We start from the raw sequence: 20,295 nt of genomic DNA, 5'->3' as shown, positions 1-20,295 counted from the left end.
TACAGGCAAATATCTCTCCTATGCTTTCTATAAATAGACAGCAACTGTGCATTGCATTATTCGGGGCTTATTTTGCAAAACTATAATTTCAGAGGAGTGCTTTCTCATTGGTCACAAGGCTGCATTAATGATGTGTTTATTTCGTAATTGCGCGAAATATTATTTCCCCAATGTCTTCAGCATAATAGGTCTTTGGGAATATGAGCCTTTTTCCGCCAACATTAACTTTAGTACTTCGTTCATATTTTTCAACACATTTCCGGTGGGATGCACACAAGGTGAGGAACAGGACATTCTCACATGTATATTCCGAAACTGCCAAGGCATGGCTACAGAATCTTTCAGGAGGCCACCGGAACAGAGGCCATTATTACTAGTCCTTGGCAAGTGACAATATCTCAAGAATTCCATCTGACTCAAGTAAAAGTAACATTCCGTTCTAAGAAAATTATCATTATCTGTATGCTTCAGGTGCTTGTTGGACTCTCCGTATCCAGTTCTTTTACGGGGCCTTCAAGTTAAGGCCGCCTCGATGCTGATGGACAGCAAGTCACACCACTTCCCTTACCATAAACGAATGATAATGTTACGTCTGAACTTGGCACCTATGAAATCGCGTTATAATGCTAATTCAAGGGGTTGAATAGAAGTGCCGACGCGGACATCTGTCGTTGGAGAGATTTCAAACTCTTGTCGCGGCATGTTCGTGGTGCGGCGGTGCATCTACGCATGAACGCTATAACAGGGATAGCACACTTTTTGCAGAACATATTTTAAATGATCTTTAATAGTGCGGTATGAGTTATTGTCATTTCATGCAATAAGACATGTTTGTACTAAGCGGTGCAATGACAGCGTTCTCCTGAAATAAACTGTGTGCCTTAATACTAATGTTTATATAATTCTATAACGGTGGAGGCGTGTACAGGTGACTGTGTGTGCCCTGGAACAAACCATAGATGGCGAGTCACGGCCGCTATTCATGAGGCATTTTTCTTTATCGCAATCCCTCACCAACCCCGGGGCACGGCTATAAATTGAGTAGCTGGTATGTGCTATGATATGAAAGACTAGCACTCGACTTCGCAGTTGAATAAACAACATGCACAGTATATCTGAAGCCTCATAAATGCTAAAATACTGCAAACACAACAAAACGAACCTCACTAAATAGTTGGCGCCACCTTATTTTTGGAATGTACTACTTGAAGTGAATTTATGCTATTGAATGAGTCTTCATAATCATCGCCACGAGATAAGAACAGCAGCACGCTGCTCGTGGCGCTTGTGCCGAAGTCAAGCCTTAATATAACGTTGGAGCTAACCATTTCTGGCTTAGGCCGGCGCTCTTGATTTGGCATCTATCTTCCTCAACTACCACGAAAGCACCACATGCCACGGAGGGGTGCAGAGCGGCCACCGCAGCGGGCGTTCGACAACGCCACGTACGTGATATCGGGAGAGCAGCTGGCCGCCGAACCGCGAAACTACAGTGACCCTGTGTATGGACGAAGCTATGGCGCGAACCTGCCTAGACCCTTCCACGAACGAAATCGGCCGCTGGGTTACTGTCACTCTAATGCAGATCTTTGCACTGGGAAGCCTGTGTGGATTGCAAGGCAACAGGGAATTCTGCTTGGCGGCGAAGTATGGTCCGGAGTGCGTCGTCCAGTCCCAGCCCCTGGCGAGCACCTTAGTCATCAAGCACGAGTTGGACCACATAACGCCGTCCGGCCTGGTGCGAGGGCTGGCACCAGCGCGAACCGAGGCGGCGACAACGACCCATCGACGAGCAGCGCGACGACGAGCACTGAAACAACCAGCAACGGTAATTACCACAGTACCGGTGGCAGCAAGCCCTGTTATGCTCGCATCCCGACCACTGGTGGTGTATCGGCGACCGCCCGGCTGCCCACGCACCGCACCTTCCACACTCGCCTGAGCGTTCGCTCTCCGCCGTACAAGAGCCACGAACGACGGGTGTCCTGGGCTCCGTGTGCACTTGCGTCATATCGACGCTGATAATGGCACTCCTACTGCTCATCTCCCTCGTCGCTATGGTTCGCTCGAATGTTACTATGGACGCTGTGTTTTCATCTGGTCACCCGAATGTCAAAAGCCAGAAGCTGCAAATCTTGATGTCGTTTTTTGCTCCCAGGGCAATCACACATGCTTCGGCGTTGCCCGTCAAGTCATCACTAGCATCATTGGTGAGTGGTAGCACCTGTTATGCTTGCGAGTCCACAGCGAACGGCTGTGCCTCTGAAAAAGGCAATCTGTGTCAAGGCCAGTCCGCCTGACGCGATCAACAACTCAATGGCGCCTCTCTGGCGTGCACGTGCAGTGAGTCAGCCTCGGCAAGCGACCCGTCGAGTAAACAACTGGCGTCTTCATGTCTGGGGGTCTGACGCATTGCGCGGCGACCCCATTGGAGGAGTATGCCCTGACGACCAGCGGCGTTTCCGATTGGACATTTTGGTTAAACCCGGTGCATATAAAAGAAGCCCTGCGGCACGTCGCGATCGGCGGTCCTAGGGAAAGCTGACATGTGTGTCAGATCGGACCTGTTTGAGAGCAGACCTATGTGTTAGAGAGGAGAGCTCGGCTCTTCGAGTCTCTGTCGGCCCCAGTGCCGAATTTGTAACGCCTCTGTATATATGCTGTACATAAACCTTGTTTAAACTCACCGTCGTCTCGTCCGCTCGTCTATCAGCTCTGCGCAGAAGCAGTCGCGAGCTGAGAAACCTACGCTACCAAACGGCTGGTGACCTTCCCGGCGGAGTTCGAAGCCGTGGCGCCTTCGGGACCGTGTTGGCGTCGCCGTCTTTCGAAACAGTGGTTGCAGCGGTGAGATTTCGAGGCGCCCTTCGTAACGTCGTCGGAGGTGCGCTTCGCAACAGTGGTTGGCAGCTGCGGGATCGGCCGGCGTCAGCGACATTGATGCGGTGAGTGCCTGACGTTTTCCCCTCAGTTCACCAGACTACTCTAGCTCAGGTTGTAGTAGTTTAGAGAAGTGCTGTGTGAAGCATTCGAGTGAGCTTTGATCGTTTCAAGCCAAGTTGAAGTGCTTTGAAACCAAAGTTAATGCGGAGGTGGTACACACGGGACTGTGAAAAATTGCTTGCGCGTCTCGCTAGTAGGCTTATAGTGGGTACGGCAAGTAGATTCTTAACAGGGGAAACAGCAAGAGGCTAGTGTGAACGATGGAGAACCTTAAAGTGAAGGAACTCATCGATATTTGTGAGGAACTCGGCATTACTTTGGGCCGTGCGAAACGAAAGCAAGCGATCCTTGAGATCATGAAGCATGAGGGAGTGTCGGCTGAGGAAGTCGATGAGGCCTGGGTGGATATCAAAGCACGCCGCGAGGAGGCAGAAAGGCGAGAAGCTCGCGAAGAAGCTGAAAGGCGCGAACGTCGCGAGGAGGCCGAGAGACAGGAGCGCCATGAGTTGAAACGAATAGAATTGGCAATCCTACAGTGTTCGCAGGCGCCTAGCGTAGCTTCTCCGACGATTCAGGTCAGCGGTTTTAGAATTCGGGACCAACTGCCACCGTTCGTAGTAGGCGAGGACATGGCGAAGTATATCGTCAAGTTTGAAAACGTCTGTGAGCGAAACGGTTTGGAGCGGTCTCTTTGGGCGCAGAACCTGTTAGCTCTTCTTCCCGGCGAAGTGTCCGACGCGATAACTTGCTTGTCGAGGGAAGCGTTTGAGAGCTATGACGAGGTTAAGGAAGTGCTCTTGAGACGTTATAAGTTGTCACCCGAGGCTTTCAGGCAAAGGTTCCGGTATGCTAAAAAGGGGAATGAGTCACACGTTGACTTCGCGTTTCGTCTTAAGGCCGATTTTCAAGAAGGACCCGTCTCTTACGAATGACACTGTAGGGGAAGGGCAAAAGGAAGCGGAGAAATCGAGCGAGGTTTCTACCACACGGGCATTTGAATCACTGAAGCCGCTAATCTGCTACAACTGCAAAAAGGAAGGGCACATCGCGAGAAACTGTAAAGAAAAGTTTGCCTTCGCAACGATCCGAGAATCTGAAAAGAACATGCGGTTGTTAGAGCCGTATATCCAAGAAATTAGGGTGAATGAGAAAACGTGCCGAGCACTTAGAGACTCAGCGGCAACCATGGACGTTGTCCATCCTTCATTGGTGTCTCCGGGTGACTTTACAGGAGAACGCGCGTGGATCAGGCAAGTCGCCGAGGAGCAGAGTGCTTGCCTACCAATAGCTACGGTTGTCATTGAAGGCCCGTTCGGTAAGCTTCGCACCGAAGCGGCTGTGTCTGCCACGCTAAACGATCGTTTTCCTTATCTTTTCTCCAACAACTCACAGCAGCTTGTCAAAGAGCAGGGCAAATCGTTCTTCCCCAACTTAGCGTACATGGCCCTCACGCGATCGCAAGCGCGAAAGCTTTCGCAGAAGCTTGATCTTGCTCAATGCGGTGAACTCTCAAATGACCTTGTCGGCGGGTCGACGGAACCCCAGAAAGGAAATTTTCCGCGTGAGTCATGTGAGCAGTCACGCGAGCGGCCCGTCGCCGAAGCGACCGGCGTGGTATGCGTAGGGGGAGACGACATGGCGCCATTGAGTCAGAGCGAGAGGGTTGCAACGCTCTCGCCTGTAGCGGAAAGTTGGAGCGAGCTGCCGAGAGTTGATCGAGAGACGCTCATTCGAGAGCAGCGTGAGGACCTCTCGATTGAAGCGTTAGTGGAAAGCCACAAAAACGTGGCACAAGTGCTGTCGAAGGAGCACTACGAGAAATCGGTGAAGCGTGCTTTTGAATTAGGAAGTGAGGTAATGCTGCTGCAGCCATCCAAAAGGAACAAGCTTGAGGTTCGTTGGGAAGGGCCCGCCAAAGTAATATCTAAGCTTTCCGATAGGAATTATGAAGTGAAATTAGGAAGTTGGCCGAACAAAATTTACAACTTGATGAAACCATACTTTCAACGTCAAGCGGTCGTAAATCAGCTGTTGAATGCTCCAGAGGAAGAGGGAGCGGAAATTTTGAATTCGAGTTAGGTAATCGAAAGGGGATCTGAGGTAATCTTGGAGCAGTTGAACCTAGAGCCTAGGTTAAGTGAAGTCCAAAAGAAGGACCCGAGAAAGATTGTTTCCAAGATTGGAGACGTGTGTTCGGACCGTCCCGGAGACACGACGGTGATCGGACACGATATAGAGCTAACTTGTGAGGAGCCGATCCCTAGCAAACCGTATCGTTGTTCCCCTCTGCAACGTCGCAAGTACGAGCAGCTGTTGGTACCGCATAGGTATCGTCGCCTTAAAGTGGCCGAGTGGCCGGTTACTGAGATGGAGCAGGATACTCCGACAGCGCAACTTTGACGTTCGCTAAAAAAAACGGAAAGCTAAACGCTAATGCAGGCGCATTGAGCAGTGCGTTCTAGTTAGTACCTTGTCAACCTTTCGGTTTCTCGCTGGCGATTCGGGGCAAAATTTTGACCTCATCACGAACTTAGCTGAGCGCTCTCGTCCAGAGTGAGCTCAAGGAGCCAACTTTATGTTGTATTCTAATTCGTTACGTTGTTGTACATGGAAAAAATTTGAGTTGTCATTTAAGGGTCTTTTGTCCCACATGTGCCTCTTGATGTAGAGGGAACAAAATTCCGATAGACACGTAGATAGGTATATGTTGTACTATACTTTGTCTGGTGTTCTGTTGGGTGACCGAGGGCACTTGCTTGTGTCGTGTGTTGTCTGTTGTCGAACCGTTCTTAGCAAGTTGCAGAACCATCGACAAGTGCTGAAACAGAAGATGGTCAGAAGAGACGAGCGAAGTTGGCCAGCAAATTGTGGCGACAAGCCAGTGGAGCTGGGATCTGTCGACAAGAATGGGATGTGTTCCCGGAACAGAGTCTGGAGCTGCATTCTCCCCATGGCCCTGGAGGAACCTGGCGAACGAGCGCGCCTGTCATCCGAGCCCCGTAAAAGCAGCTCGTCTTTTCGGCGCATTGTCTGGCGGCGGGGGTGCTGTTATGCCTGCGAGTCCACAGCGAACGGCCGTGCCTCTGAAAAAAGCAATCTGTGTCAAGGCCAGTCCGCCTGACGCGATCAACAACTCAACGGCGCCTCTCTGGCGTGCACGTGCAGTGAGTCAGCCTCGGCAAGCGACCCGTCGAGTAAACAACTGGCGTCTTCATGTCTGGGGGTCTGACGCATTGCGCGGCGACCCCATTGGAGGAGTCTGCCCTGACGACCAGCGGCGTTTCTGATTGGACATTTTGGTTGGACCCGGTGCATATAAAAGAAGCCCTGCGGCACGTCGCGATCGGCGGTCCTAGGGAAAGCTGACATGTGTGTCAGATCGGACCCGTTTGAAAGTATACCTAAGTGTTAGAGAGGAGAGCTCGGCTCTTCGAGTCTCTGTCGGCTCCAGTGCCGAATTTGTAACGCCTCTGTATATATGCTGTACATAAACCTTGTTTAAACTCACCGTCGTCTCGTCCGCTCGTCTATCAGCTCTGCGCAGAAGCAGTCGCGAGCTGAGAAACCTACGCTACCAAACGGCTGGTGACCTTCCCGGCGGAGTTCGAAGCCGTGGCGCCTTCGGGACCGTGTTGGCGTCGCCGTCTTTCGAAACAGTGGTTGCAGCGGTGAGATTTCGAGGCGCCCTTCGTAACGTCGTCGGAGGTGCGCTTCGCAACACACCACAAAATCGCTCAGCGTGACAACGAGCTCTCGAAACATCGAAGGAAGAATCGAGCGAACGACAGATAAGATGTCCGAGTTGGCCTCGGGAAAAACACACGCTCATGTCATATTTACGCAACGGACTGAGCGTGAGTTAGCTGTGGTTGATAAACGAGAACGTAGAAGCCGCGGAGGATGCCACGGTCATCAAGTCCTTTCAATTCGGCGTCCCGTGAGTTCGATGGGACCTATTTACGCTGTGCATGGTTGAAGTGGCCGTTTTGTAGTGATGATTCATCACTCATTTTCACAGCAAGAGATTTTCGCACTCTGATTGACGTGTTATCACGACCACTTTGGCAGGTTTTGGCGAGGGCTCCTTGGTTTCAGAGTTTATTTTTATTTTAATCGGATGGTGTTTCTTGAAGTTTACTTTTCGAGGGGAAATTTGGTGAATATTTATTGTAGTTTATTTCTCATAAATACCGATTGCTCTAGAATTCGGCGTTGAACTTTGCATAAAAACTTGCCCAATTTGATCGTATTAATTTTATTTCCAATGAATATACGTTGGATTGTGGCTGATGATGCTATTTTTTGATCCGGTCACTTTCTTTACACTTGCCACGCTATTTACTTATTTTGTTATGAAGGCTGCTTTGTGCTGATGTAACTCTGTACTGACGTAACCCCACACTGCATTGCAGTAAACTCTCGAAAGTGTACCTTTGGAAAATGAGCTGACAAGCTGCATGTCCTCTTTCATGTGCCTGATGAAAAGTAAAGGACCTAATGATATCAATACTTTCAGTGTGCAATAAACTTACATGAAAGTATATGTTAACACGAAAACATGGAGACACACTAAATGGACTTTAAAAAACTGTCCTGCTGCGCCACCAATAGCCCACAAACGGCATGACATTGTGGTTATCGGCCATGTCCTCCACGGTTAGCTGCACTGACACACCGCTGCCGGAACTAAAAGTGGAGGCCATGGTCCGATAGCCTGAACACCATGGTGTGTGACGGTACCTGGTTCAGCAATTCAGATTGTCGTCGCTCCTCGAGGCACTGCAGATACCGCCAACGTTTACGTGCCAATGTTTGATAAAATTGCAGCATTACACTACCAACAGCGCAGTTTCCCAGATCAATTGAACACTGCCCGTAGAAACACATAAGATCCCAAGCACTCCGAGAAGCCATGGGATTTGCAGTGCGACACTGTACCTTTGCCAGATTGTTCATATAAGTCCCTGGTGTATAGAACTGGGAGTCGTTGTCGACAACTATCTTATTTCGTCAGATATGATTTTTTTTCGATTACTCGCCACTTAGTTACAGCAGGCTGCCGCTTTGGCTGACGAGAGATGGCGCTACGTACAGATGTCCCCAAATCATGGTCATGTGACATAGCAATTTTGAACAACCAATTGCAGGCATTTGAAGCAGTTAATGAAAGGAGCTTGCGTAGAATACATGCGTGACTGCGTCAATACTATCACCATTTATATTTCCCTAACATTTCCAGGTACGTCCCAGGTGCGGCGACGTATACTACACCGTCTACCGCTCGAGCACCAAACGCGAGTTCCACTACAGGTGTTCGGTGAATGTCTGCGTCGAGACGGCCGCATGCGGTATGCTCTCGTGCAACCGAGGAACCAACAAGTTCGCCTCGCTTGCCCACTGCCGTCAAAGCTGTAATCGTGTGGGGAGTGGTGCGGCGAAAATATGCTTTAGCAAGCCATTGATGACAAGCTGTGCCAGGTACCTTATACGAGAGCGTGTTCTCGCGCTAAGCGCGCTCTGTGTAGAAATCTTTACTGGAAAGCAACCTTCCGACACACTTCCTGGATGTTACTGAGGGTCGCAATGCCGGAGTACACTGGTCGTTATCGCGGATAAAACAAGCTGTAAACCTCCACGATCAAATACACGGCGCTACTCGCTAACGGTGAATTTTGGCTTGAAGGCAACGCTAACATACAATGCGTGTTTGACCTGAAGTATGAACAATGTACGCATTATGTTTTTTGTGCAGGCAGGACGTTTTGTTCAGCTGGTGGTTCTTCGAGGACCGGGAATGCGTCTCTTGGAACTTCCCGTCAGGCGGATGTCCCGCCAACGACAGCGCCCTCTTCCGCACGGCACACGAATGCAGGTCCCGCTGTTTAAGCGGAAGACAGCGGGACTCGCAATGCCTTCCTCCCCGAGTGGTCGCTTGCGATAGCAGCCGCATCAAGTATGCCTTCTTTACCGACCGGTCCATGAGTGATGGTCGCATGCGGTGCCTCCGGTCATCGCCCGACGTGCTGCAATACCGGCGCTGCCTGGTTGGAGCGAACAAATTTCGCACGTGCGAAGCGTGCATGGCCACATGCAAAGAGAGGCGGTTCAAATAAGCAGCGCTTCGCTTTCTTTCAAATATGATACTCGCAGATCGAACATTGTCGCAAACGTCTGCACTGCCAGTTTTACAAGACTGCCTTAGCTAAAGTGATATTTTCTCCTTGTGTGAAAATTGCTGAAATGCTTGTATTGTACAAAGGAGTCCCCTTCAATCATCTAAATAACCGTACGCAGATAGCGGTACTTCTTTTTTTTACAGCAAAAGCTGTAATGAGATCAAAACTCTGGTCTCGCGCAGCGCCGCAGTTGTCCGCCGCCGCCGGTGTCCATAACCACATCGCGTGAAAGTTGAAAAAAAGAACTAGTACCCATGACATAGTGGGGCTCGTACCCGGGTCCACTGGGCGCCAGCCAAGTATCCTACCACTGAGCCATGCAAGTACTTGGTACTCGTTGGCAAAGTTGCCTTAGGCAGGTTTGATGTCGGGAAAGCAATCGCCCTAGTACGACCTATAAAGCGTTTTAAAACAGCGAAAGAACAAGCAGTCATCGCACAATGTGAATAGCGTAACAAGTAGATCATCCTATGCTCGAACCTATTACAAAAGCTTGTTTTTGTTAAGCTAATAACTGTGGCGCATACCCACTTCAGGCATAATTCCTCATCGTCGCCAGCCACTGCATGAACTATTGACACAAAATTCCTCGCAATAGTTCAGGGGATACCACACTTCTCAGAAGAATTACGTAAAATAGCGTAGCGAATGCCAGCCTACTACCCTTAAACATTTATTTTCAGGGCCGTAGTGTACATAAAACAAGTGTGCTTGCAGCAGTTACCCAATGAGTGTTTAGAAAAAGCTCTGAAAGACCGCTCTTGTAGCTTTCGCTGTGACTGTGCTGCGCCTTCCGCGTAGGCCTGGCGTTTTTTTTCTTTCAAGTGTGCTGGTGCCCATGAAGTAATTTCTAGACTACAATCATGCCGTTGAAAATCAGCAGCTTGTTTTCCACCTGCTGAAGTGGTCTATGTTGACGAAGAAAATGATTCTGGGTAATTTGAAAAACAAGTTCTTCATGGTCCTTTAATCAGCATTGATTTGAAAGATACCAAAATTATCATGAATATTTTTGTCCCTATTCAGATTATCTTTTTTCGTATATTCTCCCCCTCTCTTTTTTCTCATTTCCCCCTATTTATTAGTCAACCATATTTTATTTAAATTTGTTTCACAAATTCTACTGCCGCACGCTTCGTGTCTGATCCCCAGTGGTGGGTAGTGCCATAATTCCCGGAATTATCATCATCATCAGAAATGCTCTTGACTCGATTAAGCATATTATCTTCCTCATTCAACTAGCATACTACTTTGAATGGTTGCTGTCAACATGAATCAAGTTTACTTCATCTCGAGGTTACAATGCGCATTATAAAACGCGTTTCATTCGCAAGTGAAAGTAAGATTGGGTCCTTGAAAGATCAATTATAAGCCCATGTTCTTCATTTTATATGCAAAAGATATTGTTAACATACCACTTACCCCCCACAGTCACGAAACAAGTTTTTTTTTTCATGCAACCACTATGCGCGCCCGAAAGTGCAGCTAACAATATATCACATCAGCTCCGTGTTTGGCTCTTGGCAGCCGAGCTACAGTTGACTGTCAACACATTCAAAGCCCTGAAAAACGAAATCACTGGTGAACAGATGTTTGCTAGTTCTTGTGAGAATTTTGTTGTTTCAAAAATATAAAAGTACGCGCCCCAATTGCGTCACATAACCATTCTTTATTCAAAGAAGTAGATCTTCTAGCTCTCTTTTATGTTGCTTCGAACCAGTTAGACGGCTCGAGCTTGGTATTTTTAGATACAGTGGGCTGTCTACAATGGTGGACTTGTAGACAGAGAGCCACGCGAGATACCTGCTTTCCGCAGCTTCGTCGATGATCCTAGGCTTGTCCTGAAGCGCCGAATATTTGCTCTTTTCAGTAGGAGCTGGGACCTTCCTGAATAGCCAATCAACACTGCATATAAGAAAAGCTTGGGAGATCGCAGAAAAAAAAGAACATTATAGTTATGCGAAGACAGCCATCATGCAGCCAAGCTTGCTTGCTGTATGTGCTCAAAGCTGGAAACGATAACAGAGCCACGGCTCGGACTCCTGAGGACACTGGCCTCGAAAGCAGCGTCCCTGCCTCGCTTAAACGGCATGAGTTTTACGGGAACGTATAACGTGGCTAGTGTTCGGTTACAGTTAATGCTGAAATTCAGGCCAGTTGGTTTTCACTTACATAACGCATTATGCTGCGCCAGCAAAACAAGGAGAGCGAAAGAAGCGCGCTGGACGACCTGTGGACTTTAACCAAAAATCTCAATCTGAGCAGGTCATATTTAGGATGAACAACAATAAAAAAATCTAAATTTATAAGAGCCTCACCTATCTGCCTTCAATGCAAGTTGACAGTGCCGAGATATGCATCACGCATGCACTCTTAGGAGAAGCGAACTTCTTTTTCTTTTTGATAGGAAAATTGAGGGCACACTTAGGCATCTATCTGCCTCTCTTTGTATATACATGGCCTCAAAGATATCGAGCCAGATCTGGTCATGACCCTTTCGCAACACCCGAGTTGCACAAAATGCCGGGGCGCACCCACACCGCTTACAATAATCAGCCAAGTGGTCCCCTGCGGAAAGCGATGATACCACTATTCGCTGCTTTCTTAGGTGGTCATTCGAACAGCGCCCCGTTTGTCTGACGTACCATTTTTCGCAGTACAGCATAATGCTGTAGATGATGCCTTCAACACAGAAAGCGAACCTGCTGACGTGTCTATTGGAGCATCCGTGCCTTCTTGTCTCTTCGACAGCAGGACACAGCCACATCATCTTACCCTGTGCAGTGGAGAGCTCATCAATACCACATTTCTTGCCCACTTCCTAGAATTGACACCTAAGCTGATGTATGTAGGATACTCCTACTGTTACTAGATTACTAGATTACTACTGGTTACTAGATTTCGATGCCGTGTGTACCAACTGAATTTCTAATTACGCAGATTAGGACTGGCGATATCACACATCTGTGTATTCTGCGAAGAAACAGGAACTATCAAACAATATTTTTTATCATGCCGTCCATACTTTTTACTTAGAAAAAGGCTTTCAGTTATTTTATTTTTGACGGTGGGTATACGTTTAACGGCATGCACTGTGCTGAAATTCGCTGCCTCTGTTTTTCTAGATTGTAACGGGGACGCATTCGATGAAGTTTACGATTTTGTTCTGTTATACCACTTTAATATCAACTCTAATATAATAAATGCTGTTGAAGTAGCATAATTAGTTGTTTTGATACACGAATTCTAAGCAAACGCTCCTGTCTGGTCAGCTAAAATTATCAGAAGTTTACTTTGGGCGGATCTTTTCCTTTTCTCTCTTTCTTTGGGTTTTTTAGCATTTTTTGTGCGTTATGGTTTGTTAGTTTTGAATAAAGAGTATTGTAGTGTTGATTGAAAGGTTACGCTATAATTTCTAGGCTGTACGCTCTGAGTGGGGATGTGCCATAATATAGAGGAAACAATCAAACCACGTAACGACCTCTGTCTTCCCGTCGCGACAACTCAAATTGATAACGTACTATATCAGAGCTTCCAAGAAAATTACAGAGCCTACAATGATTTTTTTTGTGAGGCTTTGATAAAAAGGGTAATACAGATACTGGGCGGTAAGTACCCTACTCATTTCTATTCCGTCATTTAAAAAGCAATGCTATCTTGGCTGTGTGAATTTTCAAGAGAAATATTGATGTATAGTTAAACACATATCAAATATGTTAGCAACGACTGGTACGATAACGTATGCACCCAATTTCACGCGTTTTATTAGCATTTTGTCTATATGTATACTGCTGCTTTTCTTCAAACATGCGATCGTTCGAATTGCTACCTGCATTGGGACTGGCTACAGAAATAAAGTTTTATCGTTGCTCATGTTCACATTGCTGCGATTGTATTTACATGATATTTACTGGGTAAAATAGCCCGACAGTCAGTATCGTGGTTGCGTGTCCCCAGCTCACGTTGTCCTCCTCTTCTTCCCTCACTACAACGCAGTGGTAGCAGTGGCACAGTGCTCGGGCTATTTCTTAATAAGTATCTTATAATTACAATCGCAACAATATATTGACATGCGTCTGTGCGACTGCCTGAACTACTGATGTTCAGAGAAAAACTAAACAAAAAACATGGAGTGCATCAACCAGTTCTACCCACTCAAGCCTTTTCCATTGATTGCAACTTCGTTATTTATGCGACGGCGTCTCGTTCAGCGAAAACATGAAACCGGAGCCAAATCCACGACACAACAGCGACAACAGCCAAAGTAAAAATAAATAATTTAGAAAGGAAAGGAAAAAGCAGTTAGCATAGCACCAAAATTCTGCAAGAATTCCATCAATTCCTGTGCACACTATACAGCTGTTAACCTGGCCAGTGAACATCGGGACATTAAACATGTGACTTTTTATTTATAAATTAAAATTTTGCGTTTAGCTTTCTTGTTTCTCTTGCTTATTTCGGCAAAAATCATGGACCTTCTTTTACAGATGGGTGAGCCAGAGCGTCGAAACGCCAACAACAGGCCACCTTGAATGGACGTTCACGCGAGCGCGTGACGGATTGCACGCGAGCTAGAAGAAGAAGAAAGCCTTCAAGAGCGCACCGTCTGTTAAGACTGCTCAAAGACCAGCAACAACGAGGACTGCCGGCCCCAGCGAGAAACCGAGAAATATGGATCCTCTAAAAGGCGTGTCGAAGACCAAGAAGCGAGAGCGACAGCGAAGGAAGTCCGCGGGATCCGCCACTGGTGAGCTGCCTCGGATCACCTCGGGAATACAAAAGCGTAGGCGCAGCAGGGATACGATCGATAATGCTCAAGAAATGACTTTGACTGTAACTCAAGGGTCACTGCTCACAAGAGAGCGAAAAACCGACGACGAAGGCAGTGGTACGAGCGCCGGCATCAGCAAAAACGCCAAAGGAAAGAGGAGGCGGTATTTTCGTGACGATTCTAGCGCCTTCGCTGGTCCTTCGAAGAAAGTAGATGCCCCGACAACTCACGATTCGGATAAGCCGGCTGCGCACACTTCGGCACCGCCATCATCAAACGAGAAGGACGGCGCGGTGACAAACGGTTATTCGTCTCGTATGCTCGTCCCGCGAAGCGATCACGAAGGATTGCCCCAGCTGACGCCGATCAAGGGAAAAACGGAGGCCATCCCTCAGCCCTCCTCTGCACAGGCGATGACGGGGAGCGAAGCAACGAAGATCCAAAGTTCGCAGTCAGGAGTGAAATCATCTGAGGTTGGGAACGCGAGGAGCAGTGCTACACCTTCGAGGAAAAGCTCAACCATAAGGACGTCAGTTCCCGAATCGACTGACCAGTCACCGAAACGCAGCGCCTCGCGGAGGTCGTCCGTGCGCGAAGACTCAAGGAGTTCTGAGCGTCGACCTACTATGTCATCCTTCCTCCAAGGACTGAACGTCATAAGCAATGAGCGCAGCGATCATCGAACAAAGAGGTCCTCGCCCGTCGTCTTCAACACTTCGGCAAGTAGCCGAATTTGGTTCTTTGACACTTGCACTCTAACCTAAAGCTAATTTTCGAGTTTTAGCGCTCTCTTGTCTATCTGTGTTCTTTACTGTTCTTGTTTATTTTGAGTTTCCAAGCTTTCAGCTTATACGAGGTTTCCGCCGACCCAGAGCTTGCGTCCGCCTTGGTACACCTAACGTGAATACTTTTTTTTGGTGACAAGTTAGAGTGCAAAAAGGTGTCAAATAAGCGATTCGCCGAGATGCGCCCAAATATATCAGCCGCGTAAAGAGAGTACCAGTTGCTAACAATGAAAAGCTTCTGCCTCGAGGCCGCAAAGAGTCGATCTGTGGCGCGTTATTACGAACACCTGGGACAAGTAAATCAATGAACCAGTTTTTCTAAGAAGCTCTTTAGAAATGTGTGGTGCACATTAAATTATTCCTTGTTTTTAAGCATTGCTATCAAAACTGGCCACTAGGACAGCTTTCAGGTCTTTGTCTTTCTTAATTTAACAATTTGATTCAGTGGACCATTTTTTAAAGTATACCGATGAATCATTCTTGAGCTTAGTGAGCATCAGGACAGTAATATGAAAGTGGGCATTTAGATTAGGTTTCATCCTAGTAAAATATTTTCGTATGCGTGCAAGAGGACGACACTTTTGGGTTCTCTTTCCAATGGAGATGAAAAGGTGATGGTGCTGCTTTCGTACGTATTGCGGTGCAACATATGGGTAGAAATCAAGAATATAATGACACATTTACAAAGATGCTGCGACTGTACACGACATTTTGCAAGCGCTAGTGCCCTCGGAACTCATTGATTTGTTTCCATTATGGGTACAAATGTGCCTTGGCCTGGTGATCTTCTAGTATCCTGGTACGTTAAAAGGCACCTTAGAGGGACCGACAATTGACCAGAACATAAAATGAGATGGTTCAACAGAATTAAAGATTGTCCCTCATAGTGACTCAAACCCAACCTGCTTTTCTTGTGACAAGTGGAGTTATATTTACATTTCTTCCTTGAAAATTAATTGCAATAATCAACTGTCGCGAGATCTGATTGCAGAAACTTTAATAATTCGATGTACCCTGTCACATGACCGTAAATTAGTGTGCCCGGGCAAGGTTTTTCTTGTTAGTATTGAACTAGTGTTTGCTTCTTTATAGTAAACAATATTACTATATAAAAATGTACATACAGGCCTGATTTAGTAGCATACATTAAAGTGGCACTGCCTTAGCATGACGTGATGATCCCATGCACGTAGTTCTGAGGTGTCTAAGATTGTGGAACGAGGTGGTTTTTTTACCTAAATTTTATCTTAGAAATGACAAGTGCTACTACTCGGCATGGTTGCGCATATGGGCACTATTTTTTTCGGTAACATGGCTTGGCTGGTGTTTCAAAACAGTAACGATGACAGGACAAGCCAACCACGACACAGGCGCGTCAACCTTAGACACAGGCGCTCGCACCGTGGTACCAATAGAAGGAAGCTGTAAAAGCCACATGATCTCATTGTAACTGCTTATTTTTAGAAAATGTTGTAAAGCTCAAAATAAACGCGGTTAAGTATAGCCACAGGAAATCCTGAACAAGCAGAACGACAGCATGCACAACTCACTAGCAGAACTACTGGCATCTATATCTATTCTCAGGGTTGCTGGATTAATAACGACAACCTTGTTTGGAGCCCTTTAGATCGAAAAATACTGCTTAAAAATAAAGACGTGCTTTTGCAAATTATTACTGCATATACAAACGCTACGAAGGCTAAGCTTCATGTCATGCCAGCAACAAAAAACTTGGTGGAAAAATATTAGTCTTCGGTCCCTTTAATAAATTGAACGTCTATGAACACGGCTTATTTGACATGAATAAATAGTGATTTCACCTTACAGCGGAAGCACTTCGGTGTACACACAGAGACACAGTTGTGAGCTGAATTTTCGAGAATCTGCAAACACGCACAAATCATGCAAAGCGTACAAAATCAACAAACAGTCCGTAGACAGACCACAGATGAGACAGGTGGCAAAGGTAGAACGCTAAATTCGGAAAATGCAAGTCGTTACCTGTCTCACATTATGTAGGTGACGAAGTTATAGCACTTCAAAACATTCAATAGATAATGAAGTACCATTTCTAATTTTTTTTTATTTTCAGGGGCGACGTAGTTCTGAGGTCGTATATAACGTCGCCGGAATGCGGCTCACGCAATTCCGCGCCATCCTGACTGTGAGTGTCACGGCTGTGATAGTAATGGCAGTTGTCATTGTGGTACTTATGCCGCAACGGAAAGAAACAGTGCCGACGGAGCCATATTGCGAGACTGAAGACTGTTTCCAGCACAGCTATCGTCTTCTCGCCAAACTGAACCACAGCCTCGACCCGTGCGAGGACTTCAGCGCCTACGTGTGCTCCGCCTGGTCGCCGCCGCAGGGTTACCTGGAGCACTCCAACTCGGCTATGGACGACGTGCGAAAATTGTGGTTTCCCGCGTTCAGCGACATGTTGTCACTTGGCTCGAAAACAATCAGGGTCGGCCTGAAACCCCTAGCCATGTACTCATCTTGCATGGCTGACCACTCAGTATACGGCTCCAACGTGAAGATATTTTGGGAAATGCTCAAGGAATGCAGGCTCACTTGGCCAGAGGAACCAGAGTCACTCAACAACTCTGCATTAGGCGTACTAATGACGCTGGCGTTCAAGTGGCAGTTTCCACTCTTCTTTCATGTGAGAGCTCTGCGCTTGAAGTCAGCGCCAAACTGGCGCTTCAACATGAATCCTGGATCCCTTATACATCTGATGTATCAACACCACGTAACAGTCAAGAATTCGGGAGGATACGAGAAGTACTGGGCAACGTTCTACTACATCTTGAGCGGCAGGTACAACGAGTCAGCAGTGAACAAAACAATCATCGCCAAAACAAAAGCGATAGAAGGCGACGTCTTCAAACGGCTCCTGGCGGCCATGCGTTCCCCGGTAATCAACCCGGTGCTCATGCCCATCTCAGAGACTGGACTCTTCACTACGTCGCTGAGCTCCGAGCAGTGGTTACGTGCATTCAAAGAGACAAAGCTTGGTCCTGAGGTAGAACTGAAAGATGAGGTCTTTTTTGGCGACGCGGGATTCTTTCTTGAGTTGGCGGTTGTGATGAATTCGTACCAAGACGCCGAGCTGCTCTCCTTGATCGCCTGGTCATTCGTGCAGCTCATGTCACCGGCGGTGGACTACCGGCTCCTAGAGAATCGGTACGAGCAAGGCATCACAATCTATCGGCCCTATTTCTGCGAACGGCTCGTTGAAACTACCTACCAGTTTCTGGTGGTCGCGCTCCACTCGGCATCACGGTTTTCGCCGCAAGAGCGCGCATTTGTAATCAATGGGTTTGACAACCTCGTCTCAGCCGCCGTCGACATGTTGAACGCGTCGGAATGGCTCGATGTCGAGAGCAGAAAACTCGCCTCCGCGAAGTTGTCTTCGGTGCGCCTTCAATTGTGGCCTCCGGAGAAGTACATTGATAGCTTTATACTCGAAAATATGTACGCAGCCTTCCCTAGTTTTGAAGATTCATTTGCTGGTTACTGGGCCAAGTCGATGCACAGCGCCGCGGAAGCATATCAGCCGCGTTCCAACATGGACCTTCAAAGCTACATGCTTAATTATGCACTGCCGTACTTCTTATACGACGCCTCGAGCAACACCGTCAAGGTGTCTGTGGGTGCAGTAACTGCGCCTCTCTACTATCTCAGCGGCACCAAGGCCATGTTCTATGGTGGACTAGGATTCTCTATAGCGCTCCAACTGGTATCGTCGCTGGACAGCCAGGGACTGAGATGGCATCCCGATGGCACGTTCGGCGGTTCTTTTCTATCAAAGTGAGTGAGGGTAACCAGAATTTTCATCATTACCCTGTGATGTGCATTTTGCTGTACAACGTTGTTAAATCATCCTATATATTTGTAACAAAGACATTTTGAGGGTGTTTTTGTACGTGTCGTAGCGATTATTATATGAACGGCACAAAGCGCGTTGTTGTACGCGATCAAAAATAATTTGCATAATTTCAGTTAAGTATGAGATGTTGCTGTGGATCAAGCCCAACAGTTCGTTTACAATACTAAGAAAACAGCTATGGGACAGAAGCACTATAGCTTGCACTGATGTTGACTTAGTATTTATGGCAGCAGCAAGGGTACTTGAGAATGACTTGAGAAAAAAAAGGTCTTGCTATCGCATGTAGCAGTTGATAGTTGGTTAACTACAGATTTTTAAAAACTGCTCATTCCTCTTCTAAACAGCATAACACTAGTCATAATGGTCCTATTTTATTTGTAAGTAATGCGCTGTTTTCTACAATAATTCGGAGGGGCGAGTAGTGTGTTAAAACTATTGGAGTAACTAACTACACTTACAAAGGTGTGTGAGATGGCCAAATGAAGACAAACTGGACAGGCGGGTACATTTCGAGGTGAATTACGAGAAGACGGGACAAAAGCTTCACAGGAAGCGCACGCTCAGACGACACCTTTGTCGTCTGAGCTTCGTCCGTTTCTGCCTAAGGATTCCCAAGTTACGGCTATGGTGCGGGCATGTCCCAAGTTGTACCGATGGGGCTGTCATGACACAACTGCTATAACATGCCTTCGTCGTCGGGCAATTGACGCTCGGCATCCTTAAGTGCGTCCATAATTCACTGCGTATAGTTCTAGAGAGCGTTTAACCTAGTGGACTAATCAGCTGAAACCTAAATCCTTTACTGTGATGTAGGATCATGTTTCCGTGCGTTACAATGTCAACTCACAATAACTTAAGTACAGGCGAGATTTTGTATACACCGTAATGTGACATAACTTCTCGCTCCTGTTGCAGCACTTCAGCACGGGCCTTTGAAATGCGAGACACATGCCGGAGCGCCGCTCAAAATGGCTCCAACGGAAGCGCACAGAACACCCTGACTGCATTGGGAAGACGTAAGAGCGTCTTTCCCGAGATCCCCGCACTAGAGCTAGCCTACATAGCGTACCAGCGTGCGGTCAGCGACGGCAGCGACAGTAGTCCGCAAGGCATTCCTGGAGCCTTCTCGGGCGACAAGGTGTTTTTCATGACACTGTGCTATATGATGTGCACACTCCCGGATGCAGTGGGTCCTTACACAGCAGACTGCAACAAGGCGATGCGCAATTTTGAGGCCTTCGCCCGGGCGTTCCACTGTCCCGTGGGGTCGCAGATGAACCCGAGACAGAAATGCGCATTCTTCGGTTGATGTGTCCATTACAGTAGTCGACAGAACATTATTTGTGTTTATGCACGCTGTCTGACGTTCCAGAAATATGTAAATTAGTGTGGACAAAGTTATAAGACAGAGAAGCTTTATTCTAAAGAATGGCCTAATGGTGTTTTCTATGGGACGGTAGTAGTTAAGCGTTCTCTCAGAGATCTATCCGCTTGTAGAAAATTCTTACAGTTGACAACTTCTCTTGTTCTCTTTGTACGACATCGTTTTAACGCATGTTGTACATTGCGCAGTCCTTGGCATGTTGCTCTTAATCCTGTGTTGTCATGAGAGATCCTAACGCAAGCTACTTTATCCACAAATAGCGTAATTTTTTCCTTCACTTTTCCAGCAAAGCTTGATCAAACTTTTAGCTTCTGAACGTTTTCTTATTGCCTTTCAAAGTATCT

General features: G+C 47.2%; 1 protein-coding gene across 1 annotated transcript; it reads left to right on the top strand.

The window, feature by feature from the left end:
• Nucleotides 1–16,794: 16,794 nt before the first annotated feature.
• On the top strand, nucleotides 16,795–20,001 carry LOC142785374 (endothelin-converting enzyme 1-like). The gene is made up of 2 exons (XM_075883848.1): nucleotides 16,795–18,488; nucleotides 19,483–20,001. Exons 1-2 carry the CDS (start codon nucleotides 16,807–16,809, stop codon nucleotides 19,874–19,876), a joined length of 2,076 nt encoding a protein of 691 aa, XP_075739963.1. The 5' UTR covers nucleotides 16,795–16,806; the 3' UTR covers nucleotides 19,877–20,001.
• Nucleotides 20,002–20,295: the final 294 nt, after the last annotated feature.

The sequence above is a fragment of the Rhipicephalus microplus genome, unplaced genomic scaffold (genome assembly GCF_043290135.1).
Source record: "Rhipicephalus microplus isolate Deutch F79 unplaced genomic scaffold, USDA_Rmic scaffold_21, whole genome shotgun sequence".
Lineage (NCBI taxonomy): Eukaryota > Metazoa > Arthropoda > Arachnida > Ixodida > Ixodidae > Rhipicephalus > Rhipicephalus microplus.
This window is presented reverse-complemented; position numbering and strand designations above follow the sequence as displayed.

Bases quoted from the DNA above. Each gene is read 5' to 3' on its own strand.
- LOC142785374 (XM_075883848.1), top strand. From the start codon at position 16,807: ATGCGGCTCACGCAATTCCGCGCCATCCTGACTGTGAGTGTCACGGCT. The intron at 18,489-19,482 runs GTGAGTGAGGGT...CTCCTGTTGCAG, and splicing joins GGCGGTTCTTTTCTATCAAA to CACTTCAGCACGGGCCTTTG.